At 42.1% G+C, this 16671-nt stretch overlaps 1 protein-coding gene across 3 annotated transcripts in view; it reads left to right on the forward strand.

The window, feature by feature from the left end:
- TTC28 (tetratricopeptide repeat domain 28) overlaps positions 1-16671 on the forward strand; it is a 543332-nt gene that overhangs the window by 244703 nt on the left and 281958 nt on the right. For all 3 annotated transcript variants that reach the window (XM_066603685.1, XM_066603686.1, XM_066603687.1), the window contains one exon: positions 10260-10407. In XM_066603685.1, coding sequence (XP_066459782.1) covers positions 10260-10407 — 148 coding nt within the window. The remainder of the gene's footprint in view (positions 1-10259; positions 10408-16671) is intronic.

The raw sequence follows: 16671 nt of genomic DNA on the forward strand, positions 1-16671 counted from the left end.
TCAAAGTTCAAATAGCACATCACTTTTCATTAGCTGCAATATTTAATTTGTGTCCATCTGTTTAAGCAAAGCAAATTCTCTTGTCTTTGTTTAGATTACAGAGCACTGGAAATGTAATTTACTGGCCCGATTCCTCACTGTTGTTTCGTTCCTGGCTTGAGAGCCTTACGATAGTAATGGCAGTTAATGGAATAAATTCCTGTCTTCTATCAAATTAATTAGAAATTGCCCTCTAATCATTGCTAATGGAAAGCAGATTAGATATTTATGTTCACAAATGTGCCTTGTCACCTCTGATTTTAACTAATGCCATGTTTGGTGAGGTTTTTTCCACTAGACCATGGGCACTCGTCTCATGGAAAACAGACTAAGTTAAAGGTAACGATACTTGCTATTGTAGCACCTGTTTATGCCTAATGTATATATCATTGGCATGCAGGATACAGCTCTAGTACAGCTCAACCAGAGTAGAGGTATTCTGTCATTGAAAAGAATATTCTTAGAACGGATTTAATTATTTGGGACTGTGAAGATTGAGCTACACATGGACATTTGTCAACTAAGGCTGGCTTTACGGGGCTGAGAAAATTGTGCAAAATTTGTGCATTGCAAGACGCACAAATATGTACTCTATTCTTTTGAATGCATTCATGCACATGAGTGATTTTCGCGATGCTATGTGATCTCGCATTGCAGACCCCTCGTTTTCAATGAAGCTGGCGGTGGCAGTGCCGGCCCCATTGAAAGCAATGCCATAACTCTGCAACCCTCTGTCGCGGCTGTGACAGCTCTGCTGGAGGATCCCTGCATTTTCACATGAAAATGCCAGCATTCCCTGCAACTTTCACATGGATGGCGAGGACGATATCAGGCTGTGATTCACAGGCTAATATCGTCTCACCCGTGTAAAGTTAGCCTAACAGTCTTATTTATGCAACATGTATGCAATGCGCATGCTACTTTTTTCACCTCTAGTCTTTCTTCTTGAAAATAAAAGGTGCATGTACATGCGACTCTCACATGACTCACTGCATCATTATGGATTGAGACCTGAAGGGTTAAACACATGACCGTGATTTTGTCCCATTTTGCGGTCGTGAAAATTATGCCCACAAAACTGGATGAAACAGAACCATTGATTTCAATGCTTTCATGTTCACTAGCGGGATTCTCGCACTTGATACTACATGCAGCGTCTGAGGAGCAGGTTCTCAGCTGAGAAGAAAGCGGGGTAGAGAAATGCCTTGTCATGGGGTTCTACCGTCTCCTCCCTAAGGGTAGCTCAGGACCTGACCTCATTACTGACAGGGGAGGATCATGAATTAGTAACCGTGGTTACTAGAGATGAGCGAACGTACTCGGATAAGCACTACTCGTCCGAGTAATGTGCTTTATCCGAGTATCTCGCCGCTCGTCCTGAAAGATTCGGGGCGCTCCGCTGCTGACAGGTGAGTCGCTGCGGGGAGCGGGGCAGAGCGGGCGGGAGAGAAGGAGAGAAAGATCTCCCCTCCGTTCCTCCCCGCTCTCCCCTGCAGCTCCCCGCTCCGCAGCGCGTCCCGAATCTTTCAGGACGAGCGGGGAGGTACTCGAATAAAGCACATTACTCGGACGAGTAGTGCTTATCCGAGTACGTTCGCTCATCTCTAGTGGTTACCTGTAGTCTTGTTTGTCACTCGTGACGCCAGCATTCCATCCTCTGCAGTGAATCTTTCAGATGGAATAAAATAGTCCCACGCACACAGAGTGTCTTTTCTGAACATAAACTGGGAATGTTTGGTTCTTTCCGCTTACTTAAACAATGTTAACAAATAACAATAAGGCAGTTCTTACAGTGGTGACGAAGGGATGATTCATGGGGTGTTTGTACATAACGCTCTCTTTCTCCTGTCAGTCACTCACTGGCTTTCTTGTTCTCTGGTGGTTTCTCTATTTTCTCCGGGTGAACAAGGTTCTAGTGCAGTTCTCCTCAGGTCCAGACTCATGCATGCTTGATGGGTAGTCACTATGGGGAGTATCTCAGGAAGGATAGGCTCAAGCGGAAACAGCAGACCACCTCTCGGCCTCCTCCATGTCTCCCTCTGTGATTCTTCTCTATCTCACTTGTCTCTCCTATCTCCCTTCTCTCCTCAGACTTCTCTCTGTGATTGTCCTTCCTGGACTTTTCATCCAACCACATAAATCAAGCATACATCACATGGTCAACAACCAATCCACGAACAGACAAAACGATACAATTTCCAGACAACACCAGACATGAACAGACATTAACCCATTCATGCCCGCAGACATCCAATACACTTAAATCTGATGCATTCCACATACAAAACAGTGCACAGGACAAACATAAAACATATATCCTGAGGTGCTGGAGGGGACCCCTAACTCTGGGCCACTACATAAGCACGAGACAAGATAGGACTTGCCCTATCTTTCTTGCACGTAGTTTTTCTATGTGTGAGAAAACAGTTCAGGACCTATCTGCACACTTTTTTTTTTACAAACTGGCACAGAGTTTGTATAGTCAAAAAAAGATCAATTGTTCATGCACTAATATTCCACTCAGTAGTGAGCGAATTTGCACATGTGCCAGTCTGAAGCCGCCCGTAGGTGAACAATGTGACAGTATGTTCCCACTGCAGGTTTATCGCAGAAATGTCTGCAACTGCACAATCTATTCCCTACATCTGAATTGGGTGTTATGTGCAGCATGTACATAGACCTCAGCATGCCTCATTCAGATGCACAGGCCGTCCCAGAAATTTCTGCATCAAATGTGCCCTGTGGGATTATACCCTACAAAGGGCGGACAAGTAATGACAAATAAAGTCCTCTGGATTTTCGGTTTAAGTATTGTGCCCCCTGCTCTCTCTGGGTGAATGCCCTAAGATTTTGCTTTATAGTACTGTACAGAAATGTAATCACTCATGTTAGTCTGAGTCCCCGGGGCTCATAGTGTAATTCCCTTATCTCAGGAACATACACTAGCCAATTTCATAGTAAGCCATTTAATCTAATTGCGTTTTTGGGGTATAGTAAAGAGTAAACTAAATTGCCCTGAGGTGACTTGTGTAAGCACAAGGGGAACATACGAAAGCGTCTGTGGATGTTGCAGAGCATTGGGCCACCATGTCAGCCATCACAAATACCTTGCCACATTGCTGTTCTCAGAATAGTCATGGATTTCATTCTGCATAGAATAGAGATAAAGCATTTAATATGTAGAGATGAGATAAAATATTTATTCTTTTACTGCCCTTGAGTACTAAGATGTTGTTATTCATGAACTATGATAGGATACATTTTTCACATTGTTAGGTTGATCTCTGTAATCTCTTCTAGAGCAGAAAGAGATGAAGGATCAATACAGCATTGGTCCACGGCTCCTGAGTCTGTGAGCGTCAGCAGAGTTATGGCACTACTGATGTCATGTCTGCAACTACTAGAGCTTTCAGCTCTCTTTCCTAATAAATGCTATATCATGTGTCAGACCAGGATTTGGCAAAAAGCTAAGGAAAAAAACAAGGAGTAATCTTTTTATTTCACTGTAATGTTGTACCTTATATTAAAAAAACCTCTTTATTATTATTTAGGCCTCATTCATATGGGCGACAAAGTCACCCGATTTTGTTGTGTTGCAACAATGCGACAAATCGCGTGGTCATTCAGCCAATGCTTTCCAATGGGTTAATTCACATGTGCGATGTTTTGGAGTGTGCGACATCCCGAAACAAAAGCCTCGCGGGTCCCGTGATATGCATGCCACTCGTGAGGTTTTGTAGCCCTTGTTTCCATATGAAGTCTACCTCTCTGTTGCATTGCACGAAAACGTAATTTTCGTGCAATGCAATGCAACTTTGACAGTAGGAAATCCTACTGTCAAAGCCATAAGATAAGCCCTATCTGCAGGAAAAAAAATTAAAACAGTATACATCACCTTAGAAGCGCTGTCCGGCTCCGCTGCATCTTCTCCCCGATACTTTTTCTTCTTCATTTCTTCTGGCCGGGGATTGAAAAATCCCTGCCTCCTGGAAGCGCTGCCTCTGATTGGCTGATGCTTAGCCAATCACAACCATGCATTGAGCACTGGCTCTGATCAGCTAAGCATCAGCCAATCACAGCCAGCACTTCCAGAAGGCGGGGAAGAGATGAAGAACAGTGTTGGGGACCGGGAAGAAGCTGAGCGGAGCCCCGGACAGCGCTTCTAAGGTGATGTATACTTTTTTCCCCCTGCAGCTAGGGCTTATTTTTGGGGTAGGGCTTATATTTCAAGCCCCTTTCCCCCAAAAAATTGTCGCATGTAGCACCACATGCGACTTTGCCATGTCATCCGTGTGAATGTGGACTTACAGATACAATAAGATTTTAATGCTCAGCTCCAGTACCAAATCATGGTGACTTTTTAAAAAGTATTTTTAAAAATACATATTTTAGCCTATAAATGCATTATCAGACAGCCAAAATGTGCCTCATCTGGAAATCTGTATTTTCTGTCCGTATTGAACAAAGACACGCTTTTAGTAATTTGGTCCAATTCTTTAGGACATATAACTATGGCCAATACAGAACCTGACCATAATATCTCCACTCCACGCTCAACTGGCTGCCCTTGTGACATTACTACACACGTGTTCACTCAGATAACTATCCAGGTGACAACTTAATGCAACTTTATTTATATACCTCTTGCCAACATAATGCCCTGGTCCCTCTGGCCAAAATTAACACCATGTACCTATGTCATTCCTCCTATTACATTTAGAATATAAACTCTTATGGGCAGAAACCTCTGTCATAGGCTAAGTTCATACTTGTGTTTCTCCCGCATTTAAAATGTGGTGGTGGTCCTTCAATGAATGTGGCTCAGTGGTTAGCACTGTTTCCTACCAATGCTGCGTCCTAGGCTCAAATCCCATCAAGGCTTACATCAGCTTTAAAAACTCCATACAGCCATCACCCTTGGTCAGATTTGAACCTACCACTCTAAGGGTGCCCACCCACTAGCGTTTTTTTACTGCGAAATTCGCAGCGTTTTTTTTTTTCTGCAGGGGTCTTTGGGCTATGGGACATGCAAAGCTAAAATCGCGATATCGCGGTAAATCGCGATTTTGCGCGATCGCGATTTTTACATTACAAGTCCCATAGACCCCCTGCAGAAAAAAAAAACCTGCGAATTTCGCAGTGAAAAAAAACGCCAGTGGGTGGGCACCCTAACACTGCAAGGCAACAGTGCTAACAACTGAGCCACCACACTTGTTCTTTAATTGCCAAAGAAATAGAAGAGTAAGAAGAATAAACACAAATAGAACATAGAAAGTCAATACAGAGGTCACCCTTGGTCGGATTTGAACCTACAAGTCCAACACTGCAAGGCCGCTATATTTCCAAGTTACGTTGGCCTCTCCTGCACCAATATAACTGGAGTATGTAATCAACTTCTGATTGTTCAGTCAGTGCTGAATGGCTGAACATGTGATTGGCTGGAAGATCCAGAATTCTGGTTTGGCATTTTCATTATTTTGAACATGCAATGGTCATACTGGAACCAGTCCATATTGTATATTCAGGGACTATTTGCATGTATAAAGGTAATTATAGTTATTATTAATGTATTATAATAGGATGGCTTGTATGAACTTCTCATACATAAGAATGCAAATTAGGAGAAAGTGCTACATATTGTTATCTTTGTAATGCACAGCATAATGCATAGAGATGCATAGTAATAGGTTTTCTTATTTAGATAGCTGTAAGGCCAAATGCACACGGTGTGGAAACTCAGTGGCGAGATTCCATGTGGAATTTCTGCCGTTGCACACTGCCATAGGATTGCATTGGTTCATGCAATCCTATGCAGACAGACGCAATTTTGATCGCAGAAACTCGTGCGGTAACAAAATCGCGGCTTGTCCTATTTCTGTGTGGTTACATTATGTTGCCATTAGAGATGAGCGAACCTACTTGGCCACGCCCCTTTTTCGCCCGAGCGCCGCGATTTTCGAGTACTTCCATACTCGGGCGAAAAGATTCGGGGGGCGCCGTGGGTGAGTGGGGGGGTTGCAGCAGGGAGTGGGGGGGAGAGGGTGAGAGAGAGGGCTCCCCCCTATTCCCCGCTGCTACCCCCGCTCCGCCACGCCTCCCCCCGCCCCCCAGTGCCCCCCAAATCTTTTCACCCGAGTACGGAAGTACTCAAAAATCGCGGTGTTCGATCGAGTAATTACTCGAAACGAGTATATTCGCTCATCTCTAGTTGCCATTGACTCTTACTCTTGCCTCTTACTGTATAAAAAAAAGTATCTGTCTGGGCCTTATTCTTAAACAAAACACAAAAAGAAGCTTCAATCATCTATTGTGTCTTATTGCATCTACAGTTTTATGCTAAATTTGCACAAAACATAGCACAAAAGCCGTACCTGTCAACAGGATGCAAAAATGTGGTGTAAATCTAGCCTTATTTAGGTAAAAAAGGCTGATTCAGTGAATGCGTTTCCATTTGCATATTCTCATGACCTGTCCTAATATTGCTTCACATATGTTAGGCCGCCTGCACACGGCCAGGTTGGATTCCGCATGCAGGATCCTACAGCGAATCCGACCCTGTGCCCGGATGGTGACCCCCGCATACCTATCCGCCCCTCTTCATATCTGTGCTGCGGATATGCCGGCCAGTGCACGTGTGCAGTACAGATTATGCTGCGCCATCGCTAGGCGATGACGCGGATCCTGCCACCTTTCCGCAATTATTGTGAAAGGGTAATGAGGCGGACAGCTTCCATTGACTTCAATGGAAGCCGTCCGCACGAAAGTCGCACAGCCCAATCGATTTCCGCTCGTGTAGAGGAAATCGCAGCGCCAGCATGCACTGTATTATATTATTTACTTCCGATATTTTCTTGCCTTCTCTGTATTGTTAGGCAGTTAACCACCACTAACACTTTTCCCAGTTAAATTGCAAGTTAATGTAGAATGAAAAAATAGTAATTCGAAAGATATTGGCTTCATTTGCCTTGCTTCTGCAGTGTGGGCACAGCAGGTGCCATGTGTGCTTGAATTTCAGCCCTTCTCATGATATATACATTATGATTGCTTATCTTATTGTTCAGGCAATTTAAAACCTGCAGTTTCTATAAAGCAATATATGCTAGCTCTCCCTACAACGGCTGTGTATGTTATTAGTCTCAGCTTACCTGTCTGAGTACAATTGGATCAGACATAGTGACACTGATTGGTTGACTGGCGCTTTAGGGTCCCCTCAGGGCTGGCGTTGATAACCGCATCTATACTGTATGGTGAAATGTTCCTACTTATCTTTTGCTTAGACTTTTACTCTTTTTTTATATCGTATGTGTAATAAAAGCGCCAAAACCTGCAGATGCTTGATTAACATTGATTGCAAAGTTAAAACAAAAATGAACAAATAAAGTTCTACCCGGGGATCATAGCAGTTATTACGCTTTTGGTTGACTGTATCGATCTGTTCTAGTTTTTCATACTAAACACTCTACGGCGAATACATTTCAGGTCGGAGTGTGCTGGCAGACACAGAGGCGAATGAATGCATCACTTTGGAATGGCAGGAATGAGCACAATAGTTTCTTCAGCAGTGCAGACGTTATTAAATAAATCTTAGAGGACAGAGTAATTAAGGACAGGGAGACTTTTATGATGTCACTCAATACCGTCCATGAAAGGTCATCAGTGTCAAATGAATCTGCCACCGTCCTCTTGATAGCAGGGATGGTCTGTGTAGGTGTCAATGAGGTCACTGATAAGATAGAAATATAGTAAGTGACCTCGGCTCTGGCTGAATTTATATTTACTATTATTGATTGAAGGTGGAGCTGATAAATGTCAGATTTAAGTGAAGTACTCCATTTGCTCACATATATAATGCTGGTAAGGGATAACAATAGATTTGTATTGTGGAGCCACTATAATGATATGTATCGGACCATCTTATGAGAGGCAAGTCAAGGTCAAAGACAGATTACAAGACATTTAATCATTCGACTCTTAAAATGGATACACCAAAACTTAGAAATCAAATAGAGGAACATTTCCAGGTACTTGGGTTTTACTACTATGTAGAAATCAGATATTTATTTGAATAGTGTTTGCAACACAATTTTAAGTTGTGAGTGATAGATGGGATTGGTTTGTAACAGATGTAACTGGCCTCTGATAGTTATGATAGATGTGATCGGCTCAAGGTTTATGTGATCAGCTTGTGATAGATGTGATCGGCTCGTGGTAGATGTGATCAGCTCATGGTTGATGTGATCAGCTCATGGTTAATGTGATCAGCTCATGGTAGATGTGGTCGGCTCATGATAGATGTGATTGGCTCGTGGTAGATGTGATCAGCTTGTGATAGATGTGATCGGCTCGTGGTAGATGTGATCAGCTCGTGGTAGATGTGATCAGCTCATGGTAGATGTGATCAGCTTGTGATAGATGTGATCGGCTCGAGATAGATGTGATCAGCTCATGGTTGATGTGATCAGCTTGTGGTAGATGTGATCGGCTTGTGATAGATGTGATCGGCTCGAGATAGATGTGATCAGCTCATGGTTGATGTGATCGGCTTGTGATAGATGTGATCAGCTCGAGATAGATGTGATCAGCTCATGGTTGATGTGATCAGCTTGTGGTAGATGTGATCGGCTTGTGATAGATGTGATCGGCTCGTGGTAGATGTGATCAGCTCATGGTTGATGTGATCAGCTCATGGTAGATGTGGTCGGCTCATGATAGATGTGATTGGCTCGTGGTAGATGTGATCAGCTTGTGATAGATGTGATCAGCTCATGGTTGATGTGATCAGCTTGTGGTAGATGTGATCGGCTTGTGATAGATGTGATCGGCTCGAGATAGATGTGATCAGCTCATGGTTGATGTGATCAGCTTGTGGTAGATGTGATCGGCTTGTGATAGATGTGATCGGCTCGAGATAGATGTGATCAGCTCATGGTTGATGTGATCAGCTCATGGTAGATGTGATCAGCTTGTGATAGATGTGATCGGCTCGAGATAGATATAATCTGCTTATGATAAATGTGATCGGCTCGTGGTAGATGTGGTGGGCCCATGATAGATGTGATCAGCTCGTGATACATGTGGTTGACTCATGGTAGATGTGATCAGCTTGTGATAGATGTAGTGGGCTCATGGTAGATGTGACCAGCTTGTGATAGATGTAGTGGGCTCATGGTAGATGTGATCAGCTTGTGATAGATGTGATCGGCTCGAGATAGATATAATCGGCTTATGATAAATGTTATCAGCTCGTGGTAGATGTGGTGGGCCCATGGTAGATGTGATCAGCTCGTGATACATGTGGTTGACTCATGGTAGATCTGATCAGCTCGTGATAGATGTAATTTATATATTCAGGCCGAATGTCCATGAATGGATTACTGCTGTGGAACTCATGGTCAGACACCTGACGCGAATTCCGCATCACTGACCTTCCATAGACATGCAATGTTAAACAATTCTTTCCTGCCCACGAGGGGAAATCAACTGCAATTTTTCGCTCAGGGGGGTAGAATTGCAGCATGTTCTATTTTGTGCAGAAAATCGCACGGATGGCTTCCATTGCAGTCAATGGAAGCCATCCGTCCCGTGATACTTCCACTGTAAAGTATTGCAGGAATCAGCGTCACAGCCCAGTGCCAGCACGTCATGCACTGCACTGCGCATGTGCGCCAGCTTGCCAGCCGAGACGCTCGCAGTAGATCCGGACAGGTGAGTATAGGGTCTCTGGGGGTCTGATAAATTTCTGGAAGTTGTTCTACATTTACTTAATTTTGCTATGGTAAAATTCTGTTTTGATACATTTATTATTATATTTGAAGTCATGTTCATATACTGTCATAAAAAAAATTCAAAAGCTTCTTAGGCGTTACATGCACTGTTTAATATGTCTGATGTACAACCACCGTACTACATCAATGTTAAGGACCTGCTTACCCTAGTTATGTTAAGGACCTGCTTACCCTAGTTTGTTGTCATAAATTGATATTTTCCCAAACCAGTGCCATTTGTGATGTGAGGAACTCATGTGCTGTTATACATTGCCAATATTTTGCATTAGGTTCCATTGGTAAAAGAAATGTTTACCCAACCCTAATATCTTAAAGCCCTCTACAAATATAATTTCTATATAATTTACTGTTTGCTATGTACTCCCACTCTGCAGTATTCAATGCCCTTCATGCATCTGCTCTATGTTGCTGACATAGCCTTTCTTTTCTTTCTAGGCATACTTCAGACAGGGTGTTGCCCTTCAGTATCTTGGTCGCCATGCAGATGCCCTGGCTGCATTTGCGTCTGGGTTGGCTCAGGATCCCAAGAGTTTACAACTATTACTTGGAATGGTGGAGGCTGCAATGAAATCCCCAATGAGAGGTGAGCAGTAGAATCTTTTATTGTATTATACATCTAAACCACTAAGCCATAGCATTAAAACCACTGACAGCAGAAGTGAATAACTTTGATTATCTCCTGACAATGGCAACTGCCAATGGGTGGGATATATTAGGCAGCGAGTGAAAAGTCTGTTCTTGAAGTTGATATTTTGGAAGCAGAAAAAATGGGAAAATGTTAAGATCTGGGTGACTTTGACAAGGATCAAATTGTGATGCTTAGACAACTGAGTCAGAGTATTTCCAAAACTAGTCCTGAAAAGTGTTGTTGGTATGCAATGTTGAGTACCTACCAAAAATGATCCAAGGAAAGACAACCACTGAGCCAGCAATAAGGTTCTGAGCTTTCAAGGTTCATTGATAGATATGGGGAGCAAAAGCTAGTCCTTCTGGTCCCTTCCCAGAGAAGAGCTACTGTAGCACAAATTTCTTGCTGGCTGTGATAGCAAAGTTTCAGACCACACACGGCATCACAGTTCTCTGTGCATAGGGCTGTGTAGTCACAGACCAGTTAGAGAGACAGTGTTGACTCTTGCCCTCCACTGAGAGCACCTACAATTGGCACATTGGGCACATGGGCATCAGAACTGAGCCATATTGCAATGGAAAAAGGTGTCTTGGTTTTTGATTAGTCACATTTTTTTATCTCATGTGATCAGCTAGATGGGTGGGTGTCACTTACCTGGAGACAAGACAGCACCAGAATACACTATGGAGAGAAGGGAAGTAAACAGAAGTTAATGTGATCAACTGGGCACAATTCACCTGAGAAACCTTGGGTCCTGGCATTCATGTGAATGTTACTTTACGTACCACCTGCCTAGTCCTTCATGATAACTGTACTCTTTAATAGCAGTGGCCATTCAGCAGGATAATACGCTCTGCAAAAATATGTTCAGGAATAGCCTGGGGAACGTGACAAAGAGTTCAACATATTCACTTGGTCTCTAAATTCCCAATTGAGCATCCGTGGGATGTACTGGAAAAGCAAGTCAGATCTATTGGGAATCTACACAATATTAGCCAGGTGTATACAATAGCACACACGCATTGGGCCTCATTTATTAAATCTGCCTAATAGTAAAACTGTCTTGATTGCACATAGTAACCAATCAGAGCTCAGCTCTCATTTCTTGAACTGCTCTGGTAAAATGTTGCAGTTTTACTTTAGTAACTTTAGACAGTTTTGATAAATGAGGCCCACTGTTTCCGTAATGCATCTGTACTGAAATCCATTGATGTATCCACTGCATTCAGTTTCATTTTCTTTTCCTTTGCTTTATTCTTCCTCTCTGTTATATCACCTACATGGATGGGAATCAGTGCATTATCACTGGTTATTAAAGGCTGCTTTTACTATACTACGCTTGATAATCAAGACAGTTGGCATCGATTTCTATTCTGTATCATACTGATGTGAGATCTTTACAACTGTCATCCATAGCTGCTAAAAGAGACGTTTTGAAAAACCAAGCAGTGCCTTGTCATATAACAGCTTGGTAGAATTAATTCATTTGTAGATCAGGCAAGGTTTGGACTGCTACTGGGGAAATTGCTCAAAGCCCTCTTAATTGTAATATGCATTCTAATTCCCAATTAAGTCAGTAGTCTATTAAGGGTTTGTTCACATCTGCATTTGGGGCTTTCCGTCTGTCTGTTTCCTTTTTGGAACAGAAAAACAAAATTAAAACAGAATTTCAGATTTTTTTCCCCATTCCCTATTCAATGGGTTTAAAAATAAGAAACAGAAAAGTTTCAGTTTTCTTTCTTTCCGTTATGTTTCCGTTATTTTAACGTTGCAAATAAAAACTTTAAAAAAATTGGAAACAATGGAATGGAAGCAAACTGAAAGCTTTACATTTTTTTGAAAACCCATTGAAATCAATGAAAAAAAAATAAAATGTTTAATTCCATTTTTCTGTTCCACACACGGAGCGGAGAGACAGAAAGCCATAACACAGATGTGAACGAGCCCAAATAGTCAGGTAATGCCTGGTCTATTAATGTTTGGTCATTAAAACACAACCTCAAAAATAAATAAGATGCTTTTAAGACAAGAAAGTTGGATCGACTGGACTTTCCTTCACAGACATGGCTGATATAGGGGCAACCTTAACCCATTAGTCAATACATTATTATCTTTGTTGCTTAAGCAGACGGCTGTTAATTCATTCCTGTCCACTATATCATGCCTTGATAAAGTGAAGGCTCCTTATAAGAGATGTCATTTGTTATATTTCTAGCACGTTCTTTGTTACTCTGCCCAGAACTCATCTAATATAAGAAAAGAAAATAAATTTTACATTTGACATTTAAGCTAACTAGACAATGCTTAATTCTTTGGCCGTTTAATGGATTTCAGTCCTGGGCTCTGAATGTTGTGCTTTCTCATAAATCTCTGTCACTAAAAAGTTTGCCTTAACAACATGAGGCGACCAAGAGTTGATTTGTGCCAGTGTGAACTTTCACACTTCATCTCATCACTGTGGACTTCATTTGCTTTTCTGCTCCTCCATTTCTTTTGTTTCCAACTTCACTCCCTTTATAGTTATTTGTCATACACGTCAGTGTCTTGGTGCAGACTAGCAGTGGACTAATGTATAGTACTATATATGTCGCATATTACATCTGTAGTAACATAGCCCGTCTACTAGAGATACAAATATCCCTTAGGTATCTTTAGGCTTTAGACTTCACACTGACTTTTGGTGCAGTGACTTCCGGACCATCACATTACGTGAACGCTACCCTGGGAGGAAAAACATAAGACAACCATAAGGCTGGGTTCACACTGGGCGTATTCCCGGCGGAAATCCCATGGTTTGGCCGCAGCAAAAACCGCGAGATTTCCACCGGGAGAACCGCCGTGGAAAAGCCTGCGGCGGCTTTGAATCGGCCCGGCCGCTCGCTTTTCTGCTGCGGCCGGCGCTCCCATAGAGGAGAGTGCGGCCGCGGTGGAAAGAAAAGATAAATAGACATGCTGCATATTCTGAAACCGCGGCTGCGGCCGCCGCAGCCGCGGTTCCAGCCTGACTTACCGCAGCGGATTGGCCGTCCCGTGTGGACGAGATTTCTGAGAAATCTCATCCACATGGCTGGCTAATCCCGAGATTAGCGGCCGCGGGCGGATTTGCTGCGGCAAAATTCCGCACGGCAAAACTGTGGCAAATCCGCCCTGTGTGAACCCAGCCTAAGAACGCAGACACAGACCACAACTTTTCCTCTAGAAGGGCCCTAACTGTAACCAACTTTCAGAAGCCAACAGTTGGGCCACCTCTATTGTCAGGCCACTCTCACACCCAGCATGGGCAAAACGCTGTCTTGTGCCTTGATTATGCTGTGGTTTTTAACGCACCCCATCATTGTGATGTGTGATGAGGTGCGATAAAAAGTAGGAAAACAAAGTAAGATAGGGCAGATATCGCTCGAAAATCACAGCGTTAAAAAATGCCGCGTTGAAGCGCACGTCTGCAAGGCCCCATTGAAATCAATGGGAGCGTTAGATCGCTATTACACGCTGCAGTAAAAAGTGCATGTGGGAGAGTGACCTAAGTGTAACAGTATTCTTATGATTTAGTGTAAAGCACAACACAAAGTGTCTCTCCACAACACATTGGAGGTCATGTAGAAGAACTAGTGCCAACCAGAAGGGTGGGGTTACATTGCTATTTTAAAGGGAATAGTAAGCCCCAATGTGTTGTAAAGATGAATTGCATTAATATACAGTACCACAATGTTAGTCATTAAGTATGGGCAATGCTTTCTTACTGGTTACATTCTTCACATGCTTTTAGTTCTGTTTTATTAGGGCATACAGTACTTCCAGTCTCACGAAGATTACTCTTCTCTTATACCACATTAGATCATGTCTCTATGAGCCAGATCAGAGAGCATGTATTATATAGATGGTTATTCATTTGAATGGTGGGCATCTAATATAATATTTAATAATGTACTACAATGGAAATTTTTGGTTAATCTGAACGTTTTTCGGTAGTAACAGCTGATTGTTGGATGTTCCTAAAGATGCTCTTGTAGCAATTGCTAAGTCTGCTTTTATGTAAAACAGGCTGTCCTTGAGACAACCCCATTATCATATGTCTAATGGTAGACTGAGGTTGGCTAAGATCTCCCAACCATCTTAGCAGACATGTTGGTTCCTGCTCTCTAGCCATTTGCAGCTCTGTGTTTCTTACTATCAACTGCCATATATAAACTCATGTTCACCATGGAGTCAGAACATGTAACACTGATTCTCACCACTGGCGAAACTGCAAGAACTTAAATGGCCTGTAAGGAAATGTTTATGTGATAATTGGCCACATATAATGAGCCTCATGAGCCTACATAAGGGTAAGTTCACACATGGCGGATTTGTGCAGATTTCACGCTGAAATTTCATGACAATGTACAGTACAATGTAAGTGCATGAGGTTTTAACAAACCCCATTCGCTTACAGTGGAAACAATCCCTAGTATGCTGTTTGTTGTGGAAATGGTGCAACATTTCACCATAGAATTAATTAATTGTGATGCAGTGAATGAATTCCACAATCAAAATTTTCAAGCGCATTTTCTCTGACGTGTGCATATACCCTAAGGGGAGATTCATGGGGTTCTGGATAAGTATTCTGCATAGAATAACTTTAAAGAGGACCTGTCACCACTCTTGACATCTCTAGCTTAATAAATACTTGTCTTCTACATGACATAACAAATCTGAAACATATCCATTGGAGCTCTACATTGTGCCGTCCCTTTGTTATTTCTCCAAGATGTTAACCCCCAACCAGTCACATTAAGATTGGAAATGCCCTCCGGAAAATGTAATTTTTTTTAATTGGATTTTTAATTTGTCTTTAGTAAATATAGTTGTTGCATTTCTCAACAGAAATTCATTTTAAACCCTTAGTTATTAAATAAATTTCAGTCTTAACCCTTGTGGTAGCAGTTTCAAAGTATAGGACTGCAATGAACAAGGCTGGGGTCAAATAGACCCCATTGTACCACATGAGGTTTAAGGATCAGTAAAAATGCTTCCCCCTCTGTGTCCAAGTGGTCATAACTTTTTATCTTTAATTCAGGGTAGTTGTATGAGACTTTATATCTTGCAGAACGAGTTGCAGTTTTTATAGGATCCATTTTGGGGTACACATATTGCATTAAATAACTTTTGAGGGTGGAGAAATGCAAAAAAAAACCAAGCAATTTCTGAATTTTGAGGGGGATTTATTTGTAGAGTGTTCACTATTTTAGTATAAATGGCTTGATAAGGGTATTCTATGGGTAGCTTTGATTATAATGATAACACATTTGTATAGTTTTCGTTATGTTTTACTACTTTTGCACAATACAAAGACTTAAACTTACCATGGGACATCTTTCTGTGTTGCCACATTGCAAGACCTTATTTGCATATTACCCAGAGGAGCATGAATGGCCTTATAAGTCTCCTCATTTACTCACCTTCTAGGTGCTCTCCCTAAGGAGAAAAGCTAGTGTTCCTGACCATTGTCCAGGGACCAATTATTCTCTATTGTATACCTTCTTCTACTTCTAAACACAGAGTGACCTATAGCTTAACAGACTCAGCAGAATTTCACTGTGGATACTATTTGACTGGGACTAGAGGCATAACTTGAAGCTTCTGGGCCCCAATGCAAAACCTGTAACAGGGCCCCAACTATAATGCTTTATTTATTGTACTGGGCTCCGTATATGGAGAAGAGAGACCTTATGGGCCCCTAAGGCTCCTGGTCCTGGGTGCAACCGCATCCCCTGCATCCTCTATAGTTACAATAGTGACTGGGACACAGGGGCATGGCATGATGCCTAAGTTTCAGATCTTAAAACAGAATTCAATAATATTAAAAACATATTCCTGATACTGCACATCACTGAAATGATCTCCTTTTAAAATCCGTTATTGTTCCTTGTAGAAACTGACAAATGGCTAGGCGGTATCAGTCCATCAATACTCTTTAGGATATGGACACATTTCATAATATAAAAACCTGAAAGGTCTTGAAAGGTAAAAGTTAGAAAGCAGAAATCTCCAGGGCTCATTCTAGATGTTTCTTGCCTCACATAGTTGACTTAAAACAGGGCAGTAAAATAAAGAAGCTGCTTTACACTGTTAATCACTTGTAAGCTATATTATGACGATAAATCCTGAACTATAAACTGCAGTAACCACATCCGAGGGCCTTTTAAGTCATAATAATAAAGAACGGTCAAGACGTAAACT

Source organism: Eleutherodactylus coqui, chromosome 5 (genome assembly GCF_035609145.1).
Source record: "Eleutherodactylus coqui strain aEleCoq1 chromosome 5, aEleCoq1.hap1, whole genome shotgun sequence".
NCBI classification, from domain to species: domain Eukaryota; kingdom Metazoa; phylum Chordata; class Amphibia; order Anura; family Eleutherodactylidae; genus Eleutherodactylus; species Eleutherodactylus coqui.